Genomic DNA, 24,179 nt, shown 5'->3' with positions numbered 1-24,179 from the left:
ACCATTTCTGATGCCATGGCTGTTATGAGTGCCTGGTTTGAGGCATGACCAATATCCTTCTTGTTGCTAGGCTTACAGAACTTGGAATACCGATGTAAGAAGTGTGTTGTCATCAGTAGAGAGTGTGTGGAATGAATGCAAAGTTTTATCATCCTATCTCGTTTCTTTCTGGGTAAAGCCAAAGACTTATCAGCAGCCCCTCGTATAAGATTATCTTAGCATAGGAATATTTTTTTAAAACACATTCAATTGCGGAATTTAATATTATTCCAAGATCTATTGATTAAAATGAACCTTAAAATTAACTTTGTTTGTGGAAAAACCTCTTTAACTGCTAAGGAAAGAATTAAATCCTTAAAGGGGCTGTCCAGATTTGCGATGAAAGTCTGACTCCTCAAGGGATTCTTTGGTGACGGCAATGAGAACGGGCTATCATGTGACCATAAAAATGCAATATGCACCCTTTCTGCAACATTCTGACTAGGCATGATTGTTCCCTAGTAATACAATAACGTTTGTATGCTTCGACATTTGAGTGGTGGTTCATCACTATATCTATTTTACCATGCACCTAACAAAACTTGAGTTTTAAACTTGCTTTATAAAGTGAACTATTTTGATCTGCAAAATAAAAACAGGGTTTTCCTCCTTTTCATTATCAATGCAAATAACGAGAATATAGAGAGACAATGTCCTATTAATGGTGAGTGAAAGCCTGCACTCTAGACTGGCCCAGAGATAGAGAGATAGAGAGATAGATAGATAGGTAGATAGATGATAGATAGATAGATAGGTAGATAGATAGGTAGATAGATGATAGATAGATAGGTAGATAGATGATAGATAGATAGGTAGATAGATGATAGATAGATAGATAGATAGATAGATAGATAGATAGATAGGTAGATAGATGATAGATAGATAGGTAGATAGATGATAGATAGATAGATAGATAGATAGATAGATAGGTAGGTAGATGATAGATAGATAGGTAGATAGATAGATAGATAGATAGGTAGATAGATAGATAGATAGATAGGTAGATAGATAGATAGATAGATAGGTAGATAGAGGGATAGATAGATAGATAGGTAGATAGATGATAGATAGATAGATAGATAGATAGATAGATAGGTAGATAGATGATAGATAGATAGGTAGATAGATGATAGATAGATAGGTAGATAGATGATAGATAGATAGGTAGATAGATGATAGATAGATAGATAGATAGATAGATAGATAGGTAGATAGATAGGTAGATAGATGATAGATAGATAGATAGGTAGATAGATAGGTAGATAGATGATAGATAGATAGATAGATAGATAGGTAGATAGATGATAGATAGATAGATAGGTAGATAGATAGGTAGATAGATGATAGATAGATAGGTAGATAGATGATAGATAGATAGGTAGATAGATAGATAGATAGATAGATAGAGGGATAGATAGATAGATAGATAGATAGAGGGATAGATAGATAGATAGATAGATAGATAGATAGAGGGATAGATAGATAGATAGATAGATAGATAGATAGATAGATAGATAGATAGATAGATAGAGAGATAGAGAGATAGGATTTATAGTTCATGGCAAAAGATAAAATACCTTTCAACCCCTCCACTCGTAATGAATATCGTCCTCCTGCATATATCACTATAGTCCATCTTCCATGTCCCGGGTTTTTCAGCAAATACATTGAGCCCCAAAGCTCTGAAATTATTTGTTTTAGTGGAAGCTCAAGAGCTGCACATAAAAGAAATAGATATATAACTATAAGTAACAACACATCAAGTAAGTGGAGTTAGTATTATTAGTATATTGTCTGTGAGAGGAAAGTTACTCTTAAAAGTAGTGTTTCACCCTGAAATGAAAATTAAACTACTTAAAAGGAACCTGTCAGGTCAGATAACGCTATGGACTATGAACACTATGAAGGTAAATAGCATTATGAAGGTGCCTGGTCACAATACTGAAAGTGCGGTACCTGGGAGAAAAAGTAATTATTTCTCCAAGAGCCGTTGGCTTTCAGTCATGTAGGTGTGCCCGGTGCAATTATGACTGACAGCCAGCTCTAAAGTGCATCATTGCACAGCCGGCTGTGAGTCAATGCCGGGTCATCCTTACAGCCACCATTCTCAGTGTTGTGAGCTGTAACTGGAATTGCTCCAGGTACAACTACATGACTGAAAGCAAGCAGCTCCAAGGAGAAATAAAGTTTATTTTCAGTACTATTACCAGGCACCTTGATAACACTATCACCCTGCATATTAACCCTAAATCTGCAGGTTAATAGCATTATTAGATGGGACAGGTTCCCTTTAAACATTTGTACAGGGGAAGTTTATTTATGTGTTTATTTTAGTGCAGATAAATTGAGTTTTATTCATATTCAAACAAGGATGCTTCGGAGCCCCTTTAGCATGGTCAAGGGTTAGGGTTGTATTTAGCACTCTTGCTGCCCTAGCACTTTGACATTTAACCACTCTACTGGCAAGTCAGCTTAAAACCGCCTGTTTTCTTGTATGCAGATTGATGCTGCAGATTTTCTGCATTAATTCCACTACTATTAGCTAAATTAGCTTACTTGCAGTTCATTTTTTCACATTTTGCATGTTTGACTCTGTAGTCTGTCTATTTTTGGTGTGTCATATTTTAAATTAAAAGGCTTTGTTTCTGATACTTCCTAGTATTTGGCTTTGACAAAACTTTATTGGAACAGTCATGTGTGGATAATATTTGCTTTTAGGGAATCTCTGCAGCATATACATTTTTTACTTATGGATTTTCTGCATCTAATGCAATCCAAGGGGGAAAATCCACACAGAAATGAAATTGGCAGGTTGCGAATTTCAAAAAACCACTGCAGGTCAGCTTACTAGGTGTTTATAAAAAAAAAAAAAAAAAAAGTGTGCATTCTCTACAAATCCCATCCACTTTGCTAGAACTGTAAAATGCTGTAGTTTTTAAACAGTGAAAAAATAATATGTAGCATCCAAAAATTTGTTGTGGAACTGAAAGGGGTTGTCCATTCACAAATGTTAAGACTGAGTACACATGTCCAGTAATCAGGGCTGTGGAGTCGGTAAGCCAAACCTCCGAACTCCACTACTCCGACGCCCTCATACATGACTCGTGTTTGTGATAAATTTACTGTAGTAAAATGGTAACATCACAACTTATATAATGTAGCTGAAGTGCAGCACAGATTAATCTCAACTAAAAGCCAAGATCCTCAGATCAGGAATAGAACAGACATTTATAGGACATTTCATAACTTTCCCAAATTCTTAAGGAAAAAATAGTCATCATGTATTGAATCACTGTTCCTAATTTTTTATATACAGTTGAAACCAGAAGTTTACATACACTATCTAAAAAGACACATCTGCAGGTTTTTCCTCACTATCTGACATTAAATCAGAATAAACCTTTCTCGTTTTAGGTTAATTAGGAACCAAAATTATTTATATTTGCCAAATGCCAGAATAATGAGAGGGAGAAAATGTTCTAAGGCATTTTTATTACTTTCTCCAAAGTCAAAAGTTTCCATCCATTTCATTAGCATTTGGTAGCATTGAACTTACACTGTATGACTTGGGTGAAAGGTTTTTGGATCTGCTTCCTCAAGCTTCTCACAATAGTGGGTAGGAATTTGGGCCCATTCCTTCTGACAGACCTGGTGTAACTGAGCGACGTTTGTAGGTCGCCTTGCTCACACCTACCTTTTAAATAGTATAGTTATCTTGTGACGTTACCACTCGTCACTGAGTTCCATGACTGTGGCGTTCTGACACCAAGTATCACGAGAACCCGTGACATCACCGCTCATCATAGCCGTGGGCCACCCGCAATATTTGATGTGAAAAGGCGACGGTCATAGAACTCAGTGATGAGCACTGATGTCATATGTTCAGCAGAGTTCATCGCCACAGGTAGTGAACTGAGCTAACCTCATAATGTCAGCACTCGTCATGCCGACGACTGCTGTGTGAGATCCTGCGGTGACCTGGTCTGACCCTATGAGGTTATGTCAGGTCACTGCACTGTTTCTGCAGTGTATGATGAAGGCACTGCTCTCTCTGCCAATGGTGAACATTCTGTTCATCATTGACTGGGACAGTGAGCATGGATCGTCGTTGGACCCCTTATTGGATTAAGCCCGACCCGGATTAAGGTTTTGCCCGGGAAATAAATTGGTGAAAGAGGGTTTCTTTTGTCTTTATTTCTTCAATAATTTTCTCTTTTGATGTCTTTCAGGTTTGCTTTTGGGAATCGTCGTGGGACATCAAAATGGATTGCGTCGGACATTTTTTTTTTTTTTTTAATAAATTAGTGATCAAGGGCTGTAGTTGGGGGGTGTTTGTCCAAATAAAATTTATTTTTCTTTGTTTAACAACTTGATTAGTAATAGGGGGTATCTTATAGACATTAAGATATCTTATAGATGGAGATATCTTTTATCCTATAGACGGATTAAGGTTTTACCTGGGAAATAAATTGGTGAAAGAGGGTGTCTCTTATCTTTATTTCTTTAATAATTTTCTCTTTTGATGTCTTTCAGGTTTGCTTTTGGGAATCGTCGTGGGACATCGAAATAAATTGCGTCAGACATTGTTTTTTTTTTTTTTTTACTAAATTAGTGAACGAGGGCTGTAGTTGGGGGGTGTTTGTCCAAATAAAATTTATTTTTCTTTGTTTAACAACTTGATTAGTAATAGGGGGTATCTTATAGACACCCACCCATTACTTATACCAGCACTTGATGTCAGCTGGCAATTCACTGCTGCCATCAGCCCCATGTATTATCCCATTTGCCACTGCACCAGGGCAACGAGAAGAGGCAAGGTAAAGCTCCAGGATTGGTGTATCTAATGGATGCGCCACTTCTGGGGTGACTGCGGCCTGCTATTTTTAGGCTGAGGAGGGTCCAATAACATGAGCCCCCCCAGCCTGTGAATACCAGACCACAGCTGTCCGCTTTACCTTTTTTTTTTTATTATTTATTTAATTTTAAATCAATAATTTAAAATAACAGCATGGGGTGACCCCTGTTTTGGATTGCCAGCCAAGAAAAATCTGACAGTGGCAGTCTGCAGGCTACAGCTGTCTACTTCACCTTAGCTGGCTACAAAAAAAAATAGTGGGGATCCCATGTTGTTTTTTGGGGAAAATAATGAATTTGGGGCTAAAAACAAGGCTAAACACCCTTTAGTGTCACATGACAAACACTAAAGGGTGCAAGATTATAAAATGCAAGGGAATGGGACATTATATATGTGTTGCATATTTATTTATCTATCTATCTTTTGAGAGTACTTAAATCTCCATGTTAAAAAATGCATGTCACATGGAGACTAGGTGAGGGGAAAAATGCACTCGCATAGCATTCGTATGATATACGGAATTACACTTGCATCTCATACCAAGACACTTCAGGAGCATCAACAGAGCTATATTTTATACGCAGATGTGACTGCGCCCTCAGTCTGCAGCCACTCTTTATTGCTTTGCAACCACAATAATATAATGGAATATCTATAGCATATTTCCAGCGTAGAAAGATACCCTTAGGATAAAGGGGTTGTCTGGTCTAAAATGATGTTTACAGTTCCTCTGTGTCACTCTATGGGACTGCAGACTTATGAATCCTCCCAGTGCACAGACTGGGACCGTGCATTGTGTACACTTGGGGCCATGTGACCAGCGTTCCCTGCTGAAAATCCCGCGAATCCTCACAATGTGGGAGCTGGGAGGATTCATAGGTCTGCCGTCACATAGTGACATAGAGAAACTGCAGACTTATCACTACTGACCAGGCAACCCCTTTAACCTAAGGGAAATTTGCTACATATAGTCCATTATACAATTGTGGTTGCAAAGCAACACAGAGTGACTGGGGACTTGTGGATTTAACCTGGTTGACCCCTTTAAGCTATAATCCACTAACAGAGTTCTGGTTATAGCCATACTGGTTATCACCCAATTTTCCCAGATACAGAATAATTAGCACAATTGAATTGGACACATTATAAATCCTGGGGAGACTTTGGCTATAGCGGAACAATAAGTGACACTGTGGTTGGTGTTTTGCCACAGTTCCCACTCAGTAGCTGCCTATAGTGTGAGAACAGGACAATAGAGCAGCAGGTGTCAGTATACAGATATTGCACAGTGGCTGGACAAGAGGAGCTGATAGGACGAGGAAGCAGGGTAGAGTGATGGGGCAGAGTTGTGGGTTAGCGTGCCAGGGCAGAGCAGAGTGATCGTGCAGAGCAGAATAATGTGTCAGGGAAGAGTTGCAAGGCAGAGTGACGGGGCAGAGTGGAGAGCAGAGCAGAGTGGTTGGTTGGAGCAGAGTGGCAGAGCAGGGCAGAATGGCGTGTCAGGGCAGGAGAGAGGGCAGAGCACAAGGGCAGGGCAGGGTGGCAGGGTAGAGCAGAGTGGCAGGGCAGAGCAGAGACAGGGAACAGAGTGGCAGGGGAGGTTAGCAGGGCAGAGTGACAGGGCAAGGTACAATGGAAGTGGGTGGCAAGGCATTTACAGACCTTGGCATCTCTGAACTCTACCTCCTTCACCATCAGGTCTAGACACAGGCCAGGGATCATACCCTGCCAGACTAAAAGACCTAGGATCCTGCAGAACACAGGGAGGAGGAGATTGTATCATGAATATGAGAAGAAGCTGAACATCTACATCATGGCTCTACATTCTGTGCAGAATTATTATGCAAATGAGTATTTTGATCACATGATACTTTTTATACATGTTGTACTACTCCAAGCTGTAGAGGCTTGAGAGCCAAATCAGGTGATGTGCATCTCTGTAATGAGGAAAGGGTGTGGTGTAATGACATCAACACCCTATATACGCTGTGCTTAATTATTAGGCAACTTCCTTTCCTTTGGCAAAATGGGTCAGAAAAGAGATTTGATGGGCTCTGAAAAGTCCAAAATTGTGAGATGTCTTGCAGAGGGATAGAGCACTCTTGAGATTGCCAAACTTTTGAAGCATGATCACTGAACAATCAAGCGTTTCATGGCAATAGCCAACAGGGTCTCATGAAGCGTGTTGGGCAAAAAAAGGCGCAAAATAACTGCCCATGATATGAGGAAAATCAAGCGTGATGCTGCCAAGATGCCATTTGCCACCAGTTTGGCCATATTTCAGAGCTGCAACGTTACTGGAGTCTCAAAAAGCACAAGGTGTGCCATACTCAGGGACATGGCCAAGGTAAGGAAGGCTGAAAAACAACCACCTTTGAACAAGAAACATAAGATAAAACGTCAAGACTGGGCCAAGAAATATCTTAAGGCTGATTTTTCAAAGGTTTTATGGACTGATGATATGAGAGTGAAATGAGTGGGCCAGATGGATGGGCTAGAGGCTGGATCAATAAAGAGCAGAGAGCTCCACTCCAACTCAGACAGCAGCAAGGTGGAAGTGGGGTACTGGTATGGGCTGGTATCATCAAAGATAAACTTGTAGGACCTTTTTGGGTTGAGGATGGAGTGAAGCTCAACTCCTAGACCTACTGCCAGTTTCTGGAAGAAAACGTCTTCAAGCAGTGGTACAGGAAGAAGTCGGTATTGTTCAAGAAAAACATGATTTTCATGCAGGACAATGATCCATCACCTGCATCCAACTACTCCATAGTGTGGCTGGCCAGTAGAGGTCTAAAAGATGAAAAAATAATGACATGGCCCCCTTGTTCACCTGATCTGAACCCCATAGAAAACCCGTGGTAGCTCGAAAAATGGGAGATCTACAGGGAGGGAAAACAGTACACCTCTCGGAACAGAGTCTGGGAGGCTGTGGTGGCTGCTGCCCGCAATGTTGATCGTAAACAGCTCAAGAAACTGACAGAATCTATGGATGGTAGGCTGTTGAGTGTCATCCTAAAGAAAGGTGGCTATATTGGTCACTAATTTTTTGGGGTTTTGTTTTTGCATGTCAGAAATGTTTATTTATAAATTTTGTGCAGTTATATTGGTTTACCTGGTGATAATAAACAAGTGAGATGGGAATATATTTGTTTTTTATTAAGTTGCCTAATAATTCTACACAGTAATAGTTACCTGCAAAAACAGATATCCTCCTAAGATGGCCAAATCTAAAAAAAACCCACTCCAACTTCCAAAAATATTAAGCTTTGATATTTATGAGTCTTTTGGGTTGCTTGAGAACATAGTTGTTGATGAATAGTAAAAAAAATCCTCTAAAATACAAGTTGCCTAATAATTCTGCACGCGGTGTAGTTCTCCTCTCCCCAGGGAAATGATGTTGGAGTCCTGAGCTTCCTTCACTCTCCTTCACACAACAGAACCCGCCCTGTGCTTACACTCTGCTGCAGGACGGTATCATGGAGCTGGCAGGGGATGACTGGAGGGCAGAGTTTCCTCCTCCCCAGAGTTGCCTCGTTTCTTCATTGTGCACAGAGTGTATTTAATCTGTCTTCTGATTGGTAAAACATGGCAGAGCAGCCCCTGCTAACTTCTTTTTCTCACTGCTCCTTACTGCCTCCCTCAGCAACACACTCTGTCTGCACCACCCCACACTGAAAAATACTAGAATTGCTTATAAGTCTGAAGCAAGAAAAATGAAGCAGTTAAAATAAAAAAGGAGGGGTGTTGTGAATACGTTTTCCAGTTTGGGGCTCCCTCTTGTGGTCAGTGCTGGCGGTGTAGTTGATTTGTGGAATGAAATACACACACCTGTAGAGGACTGGCAATCAGGGTCAGATTGGGACTATATAACTGAGCAATTTTCTCTTGTTACTTGCCGGTGCTCAATGGTCTCCTGTGTGTTAAGGACATTCTGTAACCAGCCCTGCTCACTACCAGAACGTCTCTCAGATAAGTGGTGTTTGTACCTCTGCTGTTTGTTTTCCACTTTCTTGTTGTTTTTTTCTGCATTGATACTAATGCTTGATTCCTATTTTGTCTGTGTGTAGTTCTTGGTGGAATGGGATCATTCCCTGCTGGGAGTGTCTGTATACTTAGCTCCATGATTCTGCAAGGTATTGTGTTTGTCATCCTTGGTATTAATTCAGTCCCTCATCTGTATTAGTGTTTTTGGATCCTGGTAACATTTGAGTGCTGATACAGTGGGGGAGAGGTTGTGTGACCTCAGGATTTTTCCATATCAAAAGTGCTGGTATTTATTAAGGTTTTTTACGGATGCAGACAGTGCTCCTTCCTATCCTTTCCTATAAAGATAGCTTGGACCTCACCTTTGCTGAATCTGTCTTTTCCAGCTTTGTATTGTGTTTTTCTATATCACTGTAGCCTCTACATGTGGGGGGCTATCTATCTATCTTTGGGGACTGCTCTGATGCAGATTAGCTTTCTTATATCTCTATCTGTGAGAATATTTAGTTCTTCGGCTGTGTCAAAACGACTAGGTCATCGTAGGCTCAACCCATGGCTACTTCTAGGTGTATATCAGGATTAGGTCTGCAATACATTAAGGTTCCAGCCACTCTGTTACCATTTGGAATTCTGCATTATTTGATCATCCCTGAATCATAACAGGGTAGGGTTCACCACAAGGTGGCGCTGACCCATAAAGTTGCTGCCCTAGGCACATACCTGCTAGTGCCTAATGATAAACACGGCCCTGACAAGGGATCAGTTTTCTGTTACCCACTTCAATTTGAATATCAAGGATCTTCATTGACAACACTCACTTGCCTAGAGCAAGGGATAACTGAAATCAATCCATGTTAGGCATGAGTAATGACACTGGAAGAGCCAAGTGGTGCAGACTCAGTGAGAGTGCAGGCTTCTTCTAATTACTGGCTACTGTCAAGGGTCTCTGCTCACTTCACCAATATACCCTGAGCAAAACCAGTGATCAGAGAACCTCTGCACCAAACTGGTAGCCCACCGGCACTGACACCCTTTAAAGAAATAGTTGCAGACTGATTGCAATTGTGTTGATTATATTTAATACAGATGATTTTCACTTTTTTCTTCATGCAATAATGGCATAAATATATTTGAAGGTCATAGTTTCTAACATAAGGCACAAAAGCTTAGAATTTAATAATCACACCTCTCTTCCCTTATGACTCTACCAAGAGCACATCATGTTATCTAATATGCAGAGCCTCAACTAGCCCCACTCCACACACTCCAGCCTCACATATAGTGATGAGCAAGCACTGAAATTCATGAGTGCTCAGTAGTCAATTTGAACAGGTCAGACGCTTCGACAGGCTGAACAAAATGAAGTCAATGGGGAATTCAAGCATTTTTCTGGAAGACCTTAACAGGAGTGGTTGGGAGGGGAGAGAGTGAGCATGCCAAGAGGGGACTGGCGCTCAAGCACCCACGATACTCAATTGAGTATGCATCATGTTGAGCACCCCGATTCTTCATTGAGTATCGAGCAGTAGCAAGCACGCTCGCTCATCACTACTCTTGTACAAACCTATTGCAGTGAAAAAGCTGCCCATTCCCAACCATGTGCACCAACATATTTCCAGTGGACTAGGTCTACCAATTTACACAGATTTCACATGTCCTCTTGACATCACATTGCACTTTGCCCTTGTTAGAAATCTAATATATAAAGCTGAGTGTATGTATGTGTGTGTATGTTTGAGTGTATGTGTGTATGTCCGCTAACGGAATCCGCACCGTCACATTTATAATCATGAAATTTTGCACAGACGCCTCATTTGACCCAGGGAACGTCATAGACTATGTTTTGAAGGGAAAATTTAACACTGTATTTTACAGTTACTCTCCAAATAAACCTGTCTACATTAAAGTCAATGGAGCTAGGAGCTACAGCTCATTAATAGCAGCTCTGATTGGTTGCTATAGGCAACAAAGGACATTCCTAGTATAAGAAGCTTATGTATGAGGTAATATGATATTGGTGGGGAGATGTATAGAGACAGACAGGGAAAGAGACAGAGAGACAGACAGGGAAAGAGACAGAGAGATAGAGACAGACAAAGACACAGACAAAGACAGACAGAGAAAGAGACAGACAGGGAAAGTGACAGATGGGGAAAGAGACAGACGGGAAAAGAGACAGATGGGAAAAGAGACAGATGGGGAAAGTGACAGACCTTAAAAGATACAGACGGAGAAAGAGACAGATAGATAGAGACAGACAGAGACAGGCATCAGGGAAAGAGACAGACAGCAAAAGATACAGAAAGAGAGACAGACAAAGACAGACAGGGAAAGAGACAGGGATAGAGACATATGAGGAAAGAGACAGACAGGTTAAGAGACAGACAGGGAAAGAGACAGAGAGATAAAGACAAACAGGGAAAGAGACAGCCAGCAAAAGAGACAGACAGAGAGACAAATAGGGAAAAAGATGGAGAAAGACACCGACGGTGAAGGATACAGATGGGGAAAGAGACAGACCTGGAAAGAGACAGACCCGGAAAGAAACAGACAGGGGAAGAAACAGAGAGGTAAAAACAAACAGGGAAAGAGACAGACAGCAAAAGAGACAGACAGAGAAACAGACAGGGAAAGAAACAGATGGGGAAAGAGACAGACCTGGAAAGAGACAGACCTGGAAAGAGACAGACGGGGAAAGAGACAGACGGGGAAAGAGACAGACAGAGAAAGAGGAAGATGGGGAAAGAGACAGACCTGGAAAGAGACAGACTGGGAAAGAGACAAAAAGACAGACAAGGAAAGGGACAGACAGAGACAGCCAGACAGGGACAGAGACAGGCAGACAGGGAAAGAGACAGACAGCAAAAGAGACAGACAGACAAAGACAGATGGGGAAAGACGGGGAAATAGACAGACGGGGAAAGAGACAGACGGGGAAGGAGACAGACCTGGAAAGAGACAGACAGGGAAAGAGAGAGAGATAGAGACAGACAAGGAAAGAGACAGTCAGGAAAAAAGACAGACAGAGAGACAGACGAGGAAAGACACAGACCTGTAAAGAGACATACAGGAAATAGACAGAGAGATAAAGAGAAACAGGGAAAGAGACAGACATCAAAAGAGACAGACAGAGACACAGACAGTAGACTATGTTTTGACGGGAAACTTTAAACCTGCACTTTACAGTTACTCTACAAAAAACCTGCCTACATTAAAATCAATGGAGATAGGAGCTACAGATCATTAATAGCAGCTTTGATTGGTTGTTATAGGCAACAAAGGACATTCATAGTATAAGAAGCTTATGTGTGAGGTAATATGATGTCGGTGGGGAGACGGATAGAGACTGACAAGGAAAGAGACAGACAGGAAAAGAGACAGAGAGAGACAGACAGGGAAAGAGATAGAGAGAGACAGGGAAAGAGACAGACATAGAGAGACAGACAGGAAATGAGACAAACAGGGAAAGAGAGAGAAAGATAGAGAAAGACAGATGGGGAAAGAGAGAGACAGGGAATGAGACAGACCTGGAAAGAAACAGATCGGGAAAGAGACAGAGAGATAGAGGCAGACAGAGACAGGCAGACAGGGAAATAGAGAGACAGCAAAAGAGACAGACAGAGAGACAGACAAAGACAGACAAGGAAAGAGACAGACAAGGAAAGAGACAGATGAGGAAAGAGACAGATGGTGAAAGAGACAGATGTAGAAAGAGACAGATGGGGAAAGAGACAGCAGACAGGGAAAGAGACAGACAGGGAAAGAAACAGACAGGGAAAAAGACAGACGGGAAAGAGACAGACGGGGAAAGAGACAGAGCGATAAAAAGAAACAGACAGGCAGCAAAAAAGATAGACAGAGAGATAGAAAAAGACAGAGGGAAAGAGATGGGGAAAGAGACAGAACGGGAAATAGACAGATGAGGAAAGACACAGACCTGAAAAGAGACAGATGGAGAAATAGACAGAGATATAGAGACAGACAGAGACAGGCAGACAGGGAAAGAGACAGAGAACAAAAGAGTCAGACAGAGAGACAGACAAAGACAGACAGGGAAAGAGACAGACGGAGAAAGAGCCAGACGAGCAAATAGACAGACAAGGAAAGAGACAGATGGGGAAAGAGAAAGACCGGGAAAGAGACAGACCGGGAAAGAGACAGACCGGGAAAGAGACAGACCGGGATAGAGACAGTTGGTCAAAGAGACTGACAGGCAAAGAGACAGACCTGGAAAGAGATAGACCTGGAAAGAGACAGACCTGGAAAGAGACAGCCCTGAAAAGAGAAAGCCAGGCAAAGAGACAGCCGGGAAAAGAGACAGCCGGGCAAAGAGACAACCAGGCAAAGAGACAGACACCCAAAGAGACAGACCTGGAAGGAACAGACCTGGAAAGAGACATACCTGGAAAGAGACAGATGGAGAAATAGACAGAGATATAGAGACAGACAGAGACAGGCAGACAGGGAAAGAGACAGAGAGCAAAAGAGACAGACAGAGAGACAGACAAAGACAGACAGGGAAAAAGACAGACGGAGAAAGAGCCAGACGAGCAAATAGACAGACGAGGAAAGAGACAGACGGGGAAAGAGACAGATGGTGAAAGAGACAGCAGACGGGGAAAGAGACAGACAGGGAAAGAGACAGACAGGGAAAGAGACAGACAAGGAAAGAGACAGACAGTCAGAGATAGAGAGAGACAGACAGACACAGACAGACACAGAGAGAGTGAGACAGAGAGACTGATACAGAGACAGACAGAGATAGACATAGACAGACAGAGATTGACAGGGAAAGAGACAGACAGAGACAGACAAACAGAGACTGGAAGAGAGACAGAGACAATTACTATCCCAGGCAACGCTGGGTACTACAGCTAGTGGATTATAAACAATACTCTCCTAGAGTGCAACAATAGCAATTGGTTTATTCAGGAACCATCAGGAACAAATATGAAGCTTAGTAAATCACCAAGTAATTTGTTCTATCTTTATTAACAGCACACAAACCTAGCAACTAAACACTCATAGACAGGAATGGACTTGCTGCACTAAACATATGCCAACAGCCCCCTTGGCTCCAAAACACAACTTATCAGCTCAAGTGTAAAGCAAGTTTGTTGAACAAAACCAATTCCACCAGTGTTACAACTCCTTCCTCAAGCCTGAGCCCTCTGCTCTTTCTCATACTGTCACAATTAACCTCCGCTTGTTAGTGGTGAGAACCCAGTAATTCTCACTGCCAGCTTCCATGACGGGAAACAATCAAACAGCAGTATATTGCAGCCTAAAATTCCCTAACACTCAGGACTCAAAAATGTTTATTCAGTGCCTAATACACTATAATATTCATATCTTCTAACATACATCTGTTGTGTAAAAAATATGAAATACATTAAATGAAACTATGTGGATTAGTGCTACCATCATAATGCAAACCCTTATACAGCCCTAGCAAATAGGAAATTAGCACAATCCAAACATAATATAAAAAAGCTCATCCGGCACAACATGAGGAACTTATCTTAGGATTGGAGACTTTTATAAATGAGGTTTAAGATCTTTCAATCTATCAGAAGCAAACAACCACAATGAATTTGTCTCGAACGTTTTAATTGGTGGAAGTCATCCATTAAAAACTTCTTAAAAAGCTGTTGCAGCTATTTACTTTAAATAGCTTTAAAGATCTTTTGCATCCCCAGAAAAAAAATAATGAAATCCTATGAGACATGCCCCATCCTGTGCTATACCATGCTGTAAAGGTCAAAGAAATAGCAATGGAATAAAAAAAATAGAAAGGGCAGTCCTTTCTTAAACTTGACATATTGGTTGTACAGAAAAGAAAACTTAAACCCCTTACATGTCCAATTTTACAGTACTTACAGTCAGGCCCTAATACTTGTATAGAATAGATCAGTCCATCTGTGGTTATTATTAGGGCTGTAAAATTATCTTCTACGGTAAAACTTCCAGTATTGTTGTGGCCATAACTATACTCTCCAGAGAAGAGCCGCACAGAGCTGTTCAATGGTCTTGCAAGTGTGAGGTCCAAGTAATGAAAGACCTGAGAATGAGGCACATTAACGGGTTAAGTCAATTTCATACTATAGGCAGCTTAACTGAATCAAGTTGGTCATTTGTAATTGTAAAAGTAAAACTTTAACCCAAAATGTTAAAACTTTGGAGAAACTTTGGAGCTTTTCTAAAACTATTTACCTTATACCTCTGCTCTAGTAGACGTTATGAACCAATGACCGCTATAACACAATGCCCTGACATTATAAGAGTGCACTAAACATCTACTAATGAAATGGTTTTGGGAGGGGAAGCTACAAAACAAGTCTTAATGAGGGTAATGATTAATTTAATCAATAAATAACATTGACAGTTAATTAAAATATTGTACATCGTAGGAATAACTCATCCTTCTCAACCTCATGGTTCATTCAGATGTCTGTTTTTCACATACGAGTGCTATCTGTGTTTTTCACAAATAGCATTTAGTGATGAGCAAATAGTAACTATTTGTGTTTGGATAATGCTTATCCAATATAAAATTCAGGGTTCCTGAGTGATAGAAAGGTCCCTATGTTTGTTTCTCTTTGGTTTTCTTGTTGGGCTGAGAGGAAGCCAAAGCGAAATGCGCATTGGGGCCTTTCTAACACTCAGGCTCTTTGCAATTTATATTGGGTAAACTCCATATCACCCTACTCATGCTGCTATTGTGAACCTTTCTACACCTTGTAATTACTCTTTATTGCACACCTGAACTGTCCATACTCTTTACACCACACTTGTCTTCATCTACCGAGATGTGATATATCTGTTATGTTTCTTGGGCACCATCTTGTGGTCATACTTAATACATGCATGCTTCCGATGATGTTTATATCCACATACTTTTCTCTGTGTGGATCTGACTCTATAGATACTGTTTGTGATTTCTAAACCTCTATGGCATACACCTCTTAATACATCTTTGTTTGCTTCCTCATTTTTTATCACATTAAGTGCTTTTTGTGTATTATTTGGCATTTTATCTGTACTCTCAAAATTGGATCTTGGTATTTTCACTTGTTCTGACTTATTATGTAGGCTACTCTATGTTATGCGTATTTTCAATAAAGATTACCACATTTTAATAGGGTCTATTATTCATCTCTTATATACTTATTTTAGGCTTCAAATACTCCACGTTTTCTCATTTTTTATTTCCAGTATATTGGGAGTTGCCTTTGATGGCAATCTGTCACCCTTTTGGGCTGTTCTAGTTATTAATATGGACATACAGGTAGCATAAAGGTGATATTACCCATACTAGTATGTCTCCTGGATGAGGGGTTGTTTGGCCAAAATCCTCTTTTATATCTTCTATCTTCTGGGCTATGGGGTGTATGCTGCCCAGAAGATAAGACTACTCCAGTCTTCATTATACATGGTTCTTCTACCCTTTTGCTATGATGTCAGGAGCACGGCCAGCTAGAAATTATGTGCCTGTGCATTCTGCCTGCCATCTCTCCCCTAAATAACAAAAAAAAAAAGTGACAGATTCCCTTTTAATTTTTGGACTATGGACTTTTTTTTACTCCCTTTGTTCCTAGACTCTCTATGTTTATGGAAAGTCACTGTCACTGTCATCTACTTGTTTTTGGAGAATAGTGTCAGCTTGAGGAACTGGAGCTCCTTATCTCTATCTGGGCCCTGCATTTAAATGTTTAATTTCCTTTGGTACTGAAGTAGATAAATGTGAATTTTTCTGCAAATAAGGTCAGCTGCACCTGCTTTGTAGCCACATTCCCTTGTGCTTAAATAGCTAGGTCTCCCAGCAAGCTTTGCTGACTATGCAAAGCCATTTGTATGAAATCCGCCTTGGTGGAAGGCGCTGCTTTGGATCTTACAGATGTCAAATCCTATTCATTTTTGGTTGTTTACCCCTGTTTGTCTCTCCTACCCTTTTGTCTCTTTAGTGCAATGGTGGGTTTAGTTTACCTCTCCCGCCTCTCACTAGTTAGGGCCTCGATAGGGTTTCTCAAGGACTCAGGGTGAGGGTGCTGTGCGGCGACAGTTGTGGAAACTGTATATGGACTGGCTAGGAGAGTAGGGACAGCTCAGGTGAGGTTAGGAGGTGTCCATCTACCCTCTCACTAGTCCCAGGGCCCACCATTGTTAGTGTTGCCGGTGTTCCGACTATGATCCGAGAGGTGGATCAAAATCTGCAATACAAGTCAATTGGTCTGTGAAAAATTTGGACCGCACTTGGATAACATCCGAATATAGCCTGATTTTGATGGACTATCAGAATAGAGAAAACGGAGAAACTTTTTTTTAACTTTTCCAAGTACGAAAAAAACTGCTGACACTCATACCACACTCTGATCAAAGTTTAATCAGAATAATTGGTCAATTTTTCTCGTATGTGGCAAAATCAGATGAGTCAATGAGTCCTCACTCACACAGGCTTTAGGTTCAAGCTATATGAACACCTCTATAACTTTTTATATATACTGTGTACTGTGTGTATATATATATATATATATATATATATATACATATATATATACATATACATATATATATATATACATATGTTAGAGTAAATCAACCATACAGAATATAACTTATAAGCTGATGAGTTACTTTATTCAGGTCTGATAGAGAAACTTGAAAGACATGTCCAAAGCTGGCAGCAGCAATTTCTCTATAGATAAGGAAATCTGCATCATTTATGCTTCCGCAAAGCCCAGTAATAAGGAAGAAAACCTGAGAAGGAAATAACAATATTGAGTTAATTGTTTTATATATCTATAAATGATTAAATGATAGAAGCTTGATGTTTATTATATTATTTGCATATCCTGAAAATTGCAGTATTTGTACCAGACCTTTATCAGTTTGCTATAATAGAAATCATAAACAGTACAATATGATTGTAAAATCTACCCATTTTCAGTGGTCAAAAAGCAACTATGACACTCTAGACCCAGCTGATCTGTGAAAAGAATCTACAGAATAATACATCTTACCTTTACTGCTTAGAGCTGCAATACCAGACACAGCCTATGGCAGATGCATCACTAAGCACTTTGATTTGGAGCTTGTGCCATGAATCACAAGTGTAAAGTCCCGGATCTTTAGAACTGTGCATTTAAAATGTAAAATAATGTTTATTTTGCTCAATTATAAGCCATGGCAATGCTGTGTATCTCAGCAGCACTGCCACGCTAGCCTCTTCATGCTCGCAGGCTACTTGGTGTGTGCAGCTCCTATTCCCAGCTGCTGGTCTCCAGTTATAATAAAGCCACCATGGCCTCCATCTTGTGTAGAGCAGCACCTTCACACACTTCCCAGAGGACTCTACTGCTGGAGGTCAGGATGGGTTCTCACTGCTTTTTAATAGCAGTAATGGCAGCAAAGTCAGAAATTACTGTTTTAGTGACTGTGCTCGGAGTTCTATGCTGTGCGGTCGCTGCATGATCGGGTTTCAAAGTCATAGACACAGCGACTAGTGGGCACAGAGCTCTGACCACAGTCACCACCATATTACTGATTCAAATCTCTGAGAACACTGCCTCCTGTCACCTTTGCTCCGATGCATCCAGGCTGGGACTCACCTTTGTCCCTATCTCCCTATCAATAAATAAACACAAAAGGTCTATTATATACGCAGGTAAAACCTATGTTTTGTATGTGTAAAAAGGCAGACTAAAGGCTACTTTACACACTGCGATATCGGTCCCGATATCGCTAGTGTGGGTACCCGCCCCCATCTGTTGCGCGACACGGGCAAATCGCTGCCCGTGCCGCACAACAGCCGTCACACATACATACCTGTCCGGCGACGTCGCTGTGACGGGCGAACCGCCTCCTTTCTAAGGGGGCGGTCCGTGCGGCGTCACAGCGATGTCACTGAACCGCCGCCCAATAGCAGCGGAGGGGCGGAGCTGAGCGGGACGTAACATCCCGCCCACCTCCTTCCTTCCGCATAGCAGCCGGGAGGCAGGTAAGGAGAGGTTCCTCGTTCCTGCGGTGTCACACGGAGCGATGTGTGCTGCCACAGGAACGAGGAACAACCTCGTTACTGCTGCAGTAACAAGATTTGAGAATGGACCCCCCTGTCGCCGATTAGCGATTTTGCACGTTTTTGCAACAATGCAAAATCGCTTATCGGTGTCACACGCAACGGCATCGCTAATGCGGCCGGATGTGCGTCACGAATTCCGTGACCCCAACGACTCCGCATTAGCAATGTCGCAGCATGTAAAGCCCGCTTAACCCCATGAGCTTCTGCCCTAAAGACTTCGATCGTCGTTGTAGTAATGTGAACTGTGTTTATGTGTCTATCATGTATGCAACGTGTTTATGCATAGAGTACAAGAGTGGCCATCAATCCCTCAGTATACAACATAGTTACATAGTTACTTAGGTTGAAAAAGACCTAGGTCCATCTAGTTCAACCTTCCTCCACCAGTTCTACATTTAGTCACTAAGTCATTTATAACCAACAGTGTTATATGTACTGAGGAAATCATCCAGCCCTTTTTTAAAAGCTGTTATAGTATCTGCCATTACTACCTCTTGTGGTAGTGTATTCCACAGTCTGACCGCTCTAACTGTAAAGAACCCTTTAAACAACAACAACAACACAAATATATATTATATATATTACATACATACACATTATATATAATCAGTCCCCTCAGTATACAGCACATCTATAATATTCACTATCTAATATATCAAGCTGAGTGAATGTATGTATGTGTGTGTGTGTGTGTGTGTGCGTATGTCCACTAAAGGAATCTGCACCATCGCATTTACAACCACGAAATTTTGCACAGATGCCTCATATGACCTAGGGAACTTTCGTAGACTATGTTTTGATGGGAAAATTTAACTCTCCAAAAAATCTGCCTCCATTAAAATCAATGGAGTTAGGAGCTATAGGTCATTAATAGGACTTCAGATTGGTTGCTATAGGAACAAAGGATATTCATAGTATAAGTAGCATTTGTGTGAGGTAATATGATGTCAGTGGGGAGACGGATAGAGACAGACAAGGAAAGAGACAGAGAGATAGAGGCAGACAGGGAAAGAGACAGACAGAGGCAGATAGACAGGGAAAGAGACAGGCAGACAGGGAAAGAGACAGACAGCAAAAGAGATAGAGAGAGACAAACTAACATAGACAGGGAAAGAGACCTGGAAAGAGACAGACCTGGAAAGAGACAGACCTGGAAAGAGACAGATGGGGAAAGAGACAGAGAGATAGAGACAGACAGGGAAAGAGACAGACAGAGGCAGATAGACAGGTAAAGAGACAGGCAGAAAGGGAAAGAGACAGGCAGACAGGGAAAGAGACAGACAGCAAAAGAGACAGAGAGAGACAAACAAACATACACAGGGAAAAAGACCTGGAAAGAGACAGACCTGGAAAGAGACCGATGGGGAAAGAGACAAATGGGGAAAGAGGCAGAGAGATAAAGTCAGACAGAGACAGGCAGACAGGGAAAGAGACAGACAGAGGCAGATAGACAGGGAAAGAGACAGGCAGACAGGGAAAGAGACAGACAGCAAAAGAGATAGAGAGAGACAAACAAACATAGACAGGGAAAGAGACCTGGAAAGAGACAGACCTGGAAAGAGACAGACCTGGAAAGAGACAGATGGGGAAAGAGACAGAGAGATAGAGACAGACAGGGAAAGAGACAGACAGAGGCAGATAGACAGGTAAAGAGACAGGCAGAAAGGGAAAGAGACAGGCAGACAGGGAAAGAGACAGACAGCAAAAGAGACAGAGAGAGACAAACAAACATACACAGGGAATAAGACCTGGAAAGAGACAGACCTGGAAAGAGACCGATGGGGAAAGAGACAAATGGGGAAAGAGACAGAGAGATAAAGTCAGACAGAGACAGGCAGACAGGGAAAGAGACAGACAGAAAAAGAGACAGACAAAGACAAGCAGGGAAAGAGACAGGAAAAGAGATGGGGAAAGAGACAGATGGTGAAAGAGACAGATGGTGAAAGAGAGACAGACATATAGATAGAGAGACAGACACAGAAATAGAAAGAGAGACACAGAAATAAAGAGAGACAGACACAGACAGAGGTAGAGAGAGACAGAGAAACTGATATAGAGACAGACAGACAAAGAAAGACAGTCAGAGACAGACAGAGACAGCCAGAGACAGACAGAGGCAGAGACAGACACAGACTGACAGAGACACAGATAGACAGACAGAGACATAGACAGAGACAGACACAGATAGACAGAGACAGACACACAGAGACTGGGAAAGACAGAGAGACAGTTACATCCTGGGCAACGCCCGGGGACTACAGCTAGTCCTGTATAAGGCTGAACGCGTCCTTCTGTCCAAAGCTGGGATTGAACTATTTCATTATCCAAAGGGCCTATTTTTTATTTATTTAGTATTTTTTAATAAAAGGGCTAGCCACTGCAGTAGTAACTGGGGCCTCATTTATGAGTATTGCTAATATTATAGTATTATTGTTTTGGTTGCCTATAGCAACCAGAGTGCAGCTTTCAGCATTGCAACTGCTGATGTAAAGTGAAAGCTCATCTCTGATTGGTTGTTGTGGACAAGTAGACCCTTATCAAGCGCAACCAATAATCTATAATAATATAATGTTGAACTTGTCCTTCTGTCCGTGTGCAGTGCTAAGTTCAGAAGGAAACAGAATAAGGATGTGATATTCGAAACGCGTCCTCCTGCTCTATACTTCTGCCAGACATAATGAAGTTTTATTCATGACTAAATAAAATTATACATTTTTAAAGAAAAAATTCCAATCGACTTGTTTGCTGGACCATCTCCCCTTTTTCCATTGATTTTGGAGTTTGGCTTCCTCCTTTCCGGTCTGTGCACGGCCTCAATAGAAGGAACAGGTGAGCTGGATCTCTCTTTGTTTTTTCTCCAGTTACCAACACCCCACAAATAGTCACAGAGAAAGGTAAACTAAAACTTGTGCACAATGTACTCAAATACAAAGGAGGTAACACAAAAGGGGCAAAAAATAACTACGCAACTGGAGGACTCACACACCACAACTGAGCGCCAAACTTAAAATCACCATGTACCAGGAAGCAAAGAGCTATTTCCAGCAAACAGCTCCAGGATCCAGAGCCTTATAAAGGCTGGAGATGGTGATCAGCAGCCTGAGCTCCCAGCAGCTAATCACAGGCCAGCAGAAATTATCTCTCACTGAACTGGGGAGCAGCAAAGCCAGAACCATCCAACTCCCATGACAGGCTGTGCAACTAAAGAATCCAAGCCAGTTTGTAGGACTCTGCAGTGTGAACAGAGTCTGATGCTGCCATGACACCCGGAGAGTGCAATGCAAAACATTGTACGACAGCCTCTGTGTGAAGCCTCCATACTGTAACTTGTGCACTGGACTATCATTAAAGTGCAGTTTTTTGGACTGTGCGTTCTGTTTTGTCTGCAGTGAAAGACTGTTTATTTTTAAGGTTTGTAGCATGCTTTGTGGAGTCTTAATAAAGCAGCTTGGATATTTTATTTAAAACAAATCCAATGCCTACCTCAAATGCAACCGACTAAAGCCCGCTTTACACACTACAATATATCTTACAATATGTCGGCGGGGTCACGTCGTAAGTGACGCACATCCGGCATCGTAAGGTACATTGCAATGTGTAACAGCTACATGCGATTGCGAATGAACGGTAAAACGTTCATTGCACGCACGTCATTCATTCCTCATGAATTGAACGTCAGGTTGTTTATCGTACCCGGGGTAGCACACATCGCAGTGTGTGACACCCCGGGAACGATGAACAGATCTTACCTGCGTCCTGCGGCTTCCGGCCAGCAATGCGGAAGGAAGGAGGTGGGCGGGATGTTTACGTCCCGCTCATCTCCGCCCCTCCGCTTCTATTGGCCGGCTGCTGTGTGACGTCGCTGTGACGCCGAATGTCCCTCCCACTCCAGGAAGTGGACGTTCGCCGCTCACATCGAGGTCGTATGGACGGGTAAGTACGTGTGACGGGGGTGATCGTTTGTGCGGCACATTCAACAAAATTGAACGTGCCGCACATACGATGGGGGCGTTGCAAATCGCATACGATATCGTATGCAGAATCGTAACATGTAAAGCAGGCTTAAGTCGATATCTCTACAGGGGAGTTTGTTTGTGTTTTAGTGTTTCTAATCTGTATCTCTTATTTGCATTTTTTTATCAAATACCTTTACAACATATATTTTTTACTATATCTGTGGATGTGGGCAGGCTTTTTTGTGTGTGAATTATTTTCCTTTTATATAGTTAATGGTTTGTTTTTACATATTCCAGCACTCCGGGTCTATTTTTATAGTCGGGCACATGCCCAATTTATTTGTCTTTAGGTATGTGAGAGACTAATGTTGTGAGTAGAGATGAGCCAGCATCTAAAGGCTCGAGTTCGGTTCGGTTCGTCGAACGGAGGCCCCGTTCGAGTTCGGTTCGGCGAACCGTTCGACGAACCTCTCAAATTCCATTGAAAACAATGGGAGGCAAACACAAACACATAAAAACACATAGAAAACACCTTCAAAGGTGTCCAAAAGTTAACAAAGAACTCCCAAGACACCACAAATACATGGGAAAGTGACAAGGACATATACTCATGCGAAAACAAAACACCTGGACGAGGAAAAACAGCAGGAGACACAGATATAGGCATGTCATGCCCTTCTAAAATCATATAAAACACATCAAGGTACTCCAAGCAGAGTCTCCCTTTTTTCCAAAAATTGGGCCACACACACCACTTCAGTGGCATCAGTTGTCCCCCGGTTGCAAACTGGACATGTTGATTAGCATCAAACACATTCAAAAATACGCCAACCTTAACTGTCCCCAGGATGACACCGGGGTAGGTAGCAAAGTCCTTGCTGAACCATGAGTTGTTCATCTTGGCTCATTGTTAAAAACACATCAAGGGTACTCCAAGCAGAGTCTGCCTTTTTTCCAAAAATTGGGCCCCACAGACACCACTTCAGTGGCATCACTTGTGCCCCAGTTGCAAACTTGACAGGTAGATTTGCATCAAGCATAGTCAAAAATACGCCAGCCTTTACTCTCCCCAGGATGACACAGGGGTAGTTAAGTCCTTGCTGATCCATGACTTGTTCATCTCGATGAACGTTAGTCTGTCCACATTGCCACTGGACAGACGAGTGCGCTTATCTGTCAGCCCACACCCAGCAGCACTGAAGACAAGTTCAGAGACAACGCTGTCTGTGGGACACGACAAGATCTCCAAGGCGTAAGTGGCGAGCTC

The 24,179-nt window shown here is 41.8% G+C and overlaps 1 protein-coding gene across 1 annotated transcript in view; it reads right to left on the bottom strand.

The window, feature by feature from the left end:
* Nucleotides 1-24,179, bottom strand: part of LOC142245346 (uromodulin-like) — a 96,121-nt gene that overhangs the window by 41,119 nt on the left and 30,823 nt on the right. The window contains exons 6-8 of the mRNA XM_075317986.1: nt 17,513-17,635; nt 14,759-14,939; nt 1,617-1,754 (exon numbers count right to left, since the gene is read on the bottom strand). Of these exons, the coding sequence (XP_075174101.1) occupies nt 1,617-1,754; nt 14,759-14,939; nt 17,513-17,635 (442 nt within the window). The remainder of the gene's footprint in view (nt 1-1,616; nt 1,755-14,758; nt 14,940-17,512; nt 17,636-24,179) is intronic.

The sequence above is a fragment of the Anomaloglossus baeobatrachus genome, chromosome 7 (assembly GCF_048569485.1).
Source record: "Anomaloglossus baeobatrachus isolate aAnoBae1 chromosome 7, aAnoBae1.hap1, whole genome shotgun sequence".
Classification (NCBI taxonomy): domain Eukaryota; kingdom Metazoa; phylum Chordata; class Amphibia; order Anura; family Aromobatidae; genus Anomaloglossus; species Anomaloglossus baeobatrachus.
The sequence above is the reverse complement of the archived record's forward strand: the minus strand, read 5'-3'. Positions and strand labels throughout refer to the sequence as shown.